Genomic DNA, 6,643 nt, shown 5'->3' on the forward strand with positions numbered 1-6,643 from the left:
TCCCTTATCCAGGGATTGATTTCACTAGCTGAGCATTACAACTCGGAATAGGCACCTAGTTGCGGTCCAAAATGCAAGCAGCACTAAAAAGGGATGCAGCTGACTGACTGACCCATGTCACAGTGACAGATTGTACTTGTAGTATTGGTTCAGTTTCACAGCTATTGCCTGGAGCTAGAGGTGCCCTGATATATTGGTGGGATATCTGATTGGCACTGATTCTGCCTCTGAATCTTGAATCCAAGAGATCTGCAGCAGTATGAACTAATTGGCAACAACATTTTTCCAGTCTGTTAATAAAGTCTTTTGCTTTTCCTTCTGTACTTGTAAGTGGAGATGCACTTAGATTCTCAAAAACAACTGACTTTTATCTGGACCATTTGGTAAGGAATGTGTTGGTAGGCTGCGGGGGGGCTGCCACTGCCGCCCGGAGCTGGTGCGGGGCCCAGGCTGGCAGTGGGGGTGGGTTACAAGCTGGTGCTGAGCGTGGGGAAAAAGTGGCCCTGCCCCCGTCCCATGGCCAGCACCCCGCTCTGCAGCTGCTCACAGCCCTCATGGGGCTGCCTGTTCCTGCTCAGGACAGCCCCACGCAGGCTGTGAGCCTCTGCAGCAGCGAGCACTGGACACCGAGTGGGGGAGGGGCTGCTTTTCCCTGCACTCAGCACCAGCTCTTTCCTTGCTGGTGAGCAGGAGGTCAGGGGTGTGCGCTGCCCCCTGCCTGTACCTTGGGGCTGGGGGGGCACTGGGAGTGAGCGGGCGCAGGAGCATGGGGCCTGTACCGGTGTCCTAGGGCCAGCGTCAGCAGGGCAGCAAGGGTACAGGGTCCCAGCCAGCAGGGGCTCTATGGAGCCGGGCTAGCTCCCTCCTCTCCCTGCTGGTCCAGCCCAGCCTGGCTCTGCAGACCCCTGCCAGCCTGCACCCTGCTCTGGGATCTGCCAGTGCTGGCCCTGGGACATTGGTCCCAAGACATTGGGACATTGGTCCCAAGATGGTGACCAGGGGGTGAGACACCTGTCAAGGGGTGGGGCACCAGGGCAGGGCTACCTGTGTGGCCCTTGAAAACTTGCCATAACTGGGTGAGCGGCCCTCCACCCAAAATAATTGCCCACCCCTGCTTTAGATCAAAAGTCAGCAACAGAGGAAGTCCTCAAGCAAAGGCAGCACTGAATTCTTTTTCCTTCTCTTATGAAAATGGCAGTGTTCCCTGGTGGCAGAAACGCATCTTGCTCTTGCATTTGACAGTTGTACTATACTGCTCGTCCTCAGTGTACAGGAATTGTAATGATCTGATACTGTTGAGTCTTACATAAGTCTTCCTATTACATAGTTATTAGAACTCCTCTTTGGGGCATAAAGGATAGGAATATATGAACACGTTGTTTTATGGATTTTTTTATTCATTATTCTAAAAGAAAATATTTAAGAGGGGTTTTTTTAATTTTTTTTCAATTTTTCAGGGGAAAAAACGGGAAAATGTTTTTCCTGGGTTTTTTCTTTTTCTGAGCCTTCACATATCTAAAGGTGATCAAGTTTCTCCAGCAGGTTGTTCACTGCTGTGAAAGCCTCCACAAGGGAAAATGCCTCCATTTGCCTTGCCAGGCTGCTTTATGCGGTCTTCTTAAAGAGTGAGGACATGGTTGCTTGTTTCTTGCTCTGATCCTCAGCCTCTGCAGCAGCCTTTCACTTCATGTGCACCTAGGATTCTTAAGACCATGTCCAGATGAGTGCAATATGTGGCACTGCAGACGTGTCTGCAGTGCCACACACCACACATCTAGATGTTCTCTGCACTGCAAGGGTGTGTTGCCCATGCATGTACTGCTCTGCTTTTGTTTTCCATAGGCGCTCTCTTTTTTTGTGCTCCACTCACAAATCCAGGGGGCACTCCTGAGGTGCACACAGTAGTGGGAACCCTCCGGAGAAAAAAAACGGAGCAGGGCACACCACTCAAAAGTGGAGCCCCCAGGCCTCCCCTACCCTACCTTGGATAACTTGCCACATGCCTAGGGCCCTGAGAAAATCACAGGTTTCTTATTGGAAATTGTGGCATGTGTGGGTAAAGTATCATTTTTCAAAGAATATTCACGGAAATACCTTGGCAAGTGAGTTGCGGTAGTTCTGTCAATGTTCCATCAAAAATACTTTACCCGCACAAGTGCAGCAGGCAGGCACACAGCCAGAGGTGGAGGCGGCCCGGGGCTAACAGGGCTTAGCCCCCCCCATACATGGGGCAGCACAGAGGGCCACAGGGCAGCCAGAGTACAGGCTGTGGGCAGCTGCAGGGTGTTGGGGGGGAAGGTAGAGTGGCACTCACAGACATGGAGCCTGCAGGCAACCAGGATTGCAGCCAAACAGTGTGCAGAGCACTGCCCACCCAAGCAGGTAAGTCAGGGAACAGATGTAGAGCAGATCGAGGACCCCACAGTGAGGGAGGGAGTGGGGCAGGGGCTGGAGTAAATGGGGCCCTGGAGCAGATGGTGGGATGCTTGGAGCCCAGGCAGCACGTTAAGGAACATGGGGAGGCTCCCGACACTGTGCACACCTCAGGAGTGTCCCCTGGGTTTGTGTGTGGGGAAGAGGCAGGCTGCTGCTGCGGGCTGGGATCTGCGCCCTGCTGCTGTTGCCAAGGCACTGGCAGTGGTGTGCAGAGTCCAGCCCACCTCCACGCTGCACACACATCTGGGTGGCGCATGACCCTGGGCCTCTCCTGAGGTGCGCACAGCACTGAAAGTCCCCCTGGACAAGCTGCCCAGGCATGGAGCATCCCACCACCCACCCTAGGGCCCTATTCCCTCCCTTACTCTGGAGGCCTAGATCTGCCCCTTCCCATGTCTGTTCTCCTTCCCCAACTTACCTGCTGTGGTGGGTAGTGCTCCACCTGCCATCTGGCTGCAATCCTGCAATTCCAGCCTCCTGCAGGCTCCATGTCTGTCTGTGCACGGCACCCAGCTGCAGCCACGTGGAGCCTGGGGCTGCCCTGCGGCCCTCTGTGCTGCCTCACATTTGGTGGGCAGCTAAGCCTCATTAGCCCCAGCCTTCTGCCGTGTATTCTTGTGACCCTTAATTGCAGTATGGGGCAAATGTCACAGTTTCCATGCAGTCTGCAAAATCGCAATTTTTCTCAGGGCCCTACACATGCTAAAGCACACATGGCACAGGCATTCCCCAGGGCAAATGGCTGCAGCGCAAGTTGTGCTGCTGCTACTTGTCTCTGGGGAACCAAATGTCCATGGTTGTCCCGTATATACTGTTTTTTTCCCCAACACATCCAGAGACCTGTTGCAGGCAGTACAGAAGAGTCTGCTTCCATCTGCATGCAAGGTCCCTGCAGGATACCCCTTTCCACTGTCCAGAGTTAAAACTTATTTGGCCATGTTGGAGGATTTCTTTTCACTGCTCATACCTGCTCAGTCCTCCTCAGGCTTCAGTTGCTTAAAAGATGGCACCCAAACCCTGTTGCTTTCCTGATTTGGCACCTGTGCTGAGCCTACATCATAGACTATCTCTCACTTGCTTCCTGCCCTTTTCTCTGCTTGCTGGTAAGTATTGGTTTTTCTCTTTGTTTTGTAACAGGCATTTTCTGCAAAAGATGACAGGCTCATTTTCATGTTTTCTGTGAAATTGTGACTTGAGTAGGTCCCTAATCATAATGTACCTTATTCCTGCTAATTTCTCATTACTCAACAAATGTTAAAGATCTATTTTTTTTGTTTATTTTTTTTGTTTTAATGCTCTTAATGTTCCAGTAATCAAGTTATCCTTTCCTCTGCCATTTTGCTGTGTTTCTTCTAGGTTCTCTCTCTGTAACAGCCCTGCAGAAGGTTTTTAAGCTAGAATTAGAAACATTAACTCAGGTGTGTAAGTGACTGACAGTGAAGTGTTGGATGCACTGTCAACATGCTCAAGGCTAGATTTTGTTTTATGGATCTGAGTAAAATAGTTAAATTTACATCTGATGTTTACAGAACTAATAAAACACTATCTTGGATAACTTGCTTCACTTACAGGTTTATTTGTGGTGGTTTGTTGTGGTTTTTTTTTTGTTTTTGTTTTTTTAAATATATAAGGTAACAAATTGGTATACCTTGCAATAAAGCTTATTTGTTCTTGCTTTGATTTAAACTGAATGACATAGCATTGAGTCCCTAGCATGTCAGTAAATCTAATTTTCTCTCAACTGGAAAAAAAAAAAAAAGTTGAGTTAATGTGGTGATGATCACACCCATCTGTACCGCTCTTTTTCAAAATCCTAGATCTGCCCATGGTGGCGTATATCTATAATAAATCATCTTTTTTACTGGTTAGTCTCTGTTCTGGTAGAGGGTAGTAATGCATGTGAATGCTTATGGTGGGAGGGGGTATTCCTACTAACTATGTTCTTTGGCTGGGCTACCACAGCTGGCCTTACCTCTGAGGCTTCCCAGTCTTGGATAAACTCTCATTCATTCACAGATGTGGAGTGATACCATCAATCAGGCCAATAAAACAGCTCTGCTGGCCTGGGTGAAAGAGACTGGCATCCACCTGGTACAAGTCAATGGTCAGAGAAAGTATGGAGGTCCTCCACCAGGTAGGTAGAAAACTTTGGAGTGTCTTAACTTTAGTTGCAGACAAACTGCCTTTCTCTGTTGCCCTTACTACACATCAAATATAATATCCAGTTGACTGGTGAATTGCACAATATTTTTTAGAATGGCTACACATGCAAAGCAATTGTCACACAATAAAAATGACTATCCAGATGTAAAGAGTCAACCAGCTATAGAATTATTGCTTGAGAAAGTGTACTGACTCTAGCTGGTTTTTATTCAGCTTTAACTTAAATGTGTAGCAGGGCCCAACTAGTACTAAATTGACAAACCTGCTCATGGTTTCCATGGAGATAACAACAGTGAGTGGGGAATTTTTAAGTGGCTTCATAGTGAAGAGGGTTGTCATCTTTCTCCTCTGAGCAGCAGTGCCCCTGAATTTGCAGTCTTGTTTCTGCCCCATCACATGACCAATCCTTTGCAGAAATGGTACCTGTGCTGCAGAGGTTGGTTCAGTGGGATTTGTTGTAGGCATATAATGCCTCAGATAAGCTGAGGTCCAGCTTGGCTGCACTACAAAGAGTTGCAGTATTCCTGTACCACAGTCTCTGCATACATAAGGTAAGGTGCCTGAAACTAGGTATTTTTTCATTGCCTCTTTGTTGGATTTATGTATGTCTGCAGGCTGGGTTGGAGATCCCCCACCATCTGGCTCAGAGGTCTTCATTGGAAAGCTCCCTCAAGACATGTATGAAAACAAACTGATCCCTCTCTTCCAAAGTGTGGGAAAACTTTACGAGTTCCGCCTGATGATGACATTCAGTGGTCTCAACCGTGGCTTTGCTTATGCTAAGTACAGTGATTGCCGTAGCGCACAGGTGGCTATTACAACTCTGAACAATTTTGAGGTACAGAAGGGCTGCCTCATCATGGTCTGCAAGAGCACTGAGAAATGTGAGCTCTGCATGGATGGCCTCCCCTCCTCAGTGAGTTTGGGACAGCTGCAGATGGTGTTACAAGAGGTGACCACAGGAGTCAAGAATGTGTCCCTGTATCCCAACCCCTCCAGGAAGCAGGGACAGCTTGCCGTGCTGAAATACCATTCTCACTGGGCTGCTGCCATGGCCAAGAAAACTCTAGCAGAAGGTACTTTTAAAATCACCATAGAGGGGTGTGACTGGGTAAGGGAGGAAAAAGGGAAGAATACCACAGTAGTTACAGATTCTACAGCAGCAAAGATTTTTCACTTACTGGATATCAAAGCATAGTTGTGTGGTGTGAACATGCAACATTTGGGTCATTTTAAATGTGGCTTAAGTGGCAAATGCCCAGGTATACAAGCCAGCTCAAACTTCCTGGAATGCTTCAAAAGTATACCTGGGTAATATTGTCTTAAACCAATGCAGTGTTTCTGTGCTGACACTGAGCTTTCTGTGACTAGAGTCTGGTCAGTCCTCCAGGCATCTCACGCTGCATCGCTTGCTGCTTTTCCTCCCCCTGCAGCTGGCTGCTCTAGTACAGCTTGCTGCTCGGGCAAGTGGGTAGGGTGCACCTACTTCTGGGCTATGAACAAATAATGGGCCAGTTCATATTGCCAGAGCATGGAATTGAGAGCCATTCTGTGGTATTAAGTGACAGTTGTGCAGTGGCTCAGTTCTCCCTCATCCAGCGGCTGACAGGTGTTTAACATTAAAAGCACACCCACATAGCAACTTCACACTGGATGGTGGACAAACTGAAATTTAAGTGGCTTTCTAGGGAATTTTTTTTTCTTTTTAAGTTGCAACTTAAGGTAGATGCCTTAGGCAGCCACCCACTCTGTCAAGCCAGTTTGGGTTTTCCTCTCCCTCTTGAGCAGTGGGTCCCAACCTTTTTAGACTTGAGGCACCAGTTTGAAAATGCCAGCTCTTGTGTTTGTATGTAGTCACCAAAAAAAAAAAAATTTTTTAGAGGATATCAGATTTGTACCAATATAAAGAAAATTGTCTATATCCGATATGGGGTTGATTAATTTGACTGATAAATGCCTGTGCTGCACGCAGCCGCAGCACAGAGCAGAGCCAGAAACATGGAGAGCTGCCTTCAGCTGGTAAGTCAGAAGGGGAGGGAAGGGT

At 48.1% G+C, this 6,643-nt stretch overlaps 1 protein-coding gene across 4 annotated transcripts in view; it reads left to right on the forward strand.

The window, feature by feature from the left end:
* The window catches only part of DND1 (DND microRNA-mediated repression inhibitor 1), a 19,724-nt gene that overhangs the window by 9,202 nt on the left and 3,879 nt on the right, over positions 1-6,643 (forward strand). For 2 of the 4 annotated variants that reach the window (XM_006034148.1, XM_006034146.2), the window contains exons 2-3: positions 4,453-4,570; positions 5,214-5,675. In XM_006034148.1, the coding sequence (XP_006034210.1) occupies positions 4,453-4,570; positions 5,214-5,675 (580 nt within the window). Of the gene's footprint in view, positions 1-3,470; positions 3,540-3,832; positions 3,855-4,452; positions 4,571-5,213; positions 5,676-6,643 lie in introns of those variants that run through there. The other 2 variants (XM_006034147.1, XM_006034149.1) reach the window with 2 other exon arrangements.

The sequence above is a fragment of the Alligator sinensis genome, unplaced genomic scaffold (assembly GCF_000455745.1).
Source record: "Alligator sinensis unplaced genomic scaffold, ASM45574v1 scaffold14_1, whole genome shotgun sequence".
In the NCBI taxonomy this organism is placed as follows: Eukaryota; Metazoa; Chordata; order Crocodylia; family Alligatoridae; genus Alligator; species Alligator sinensis.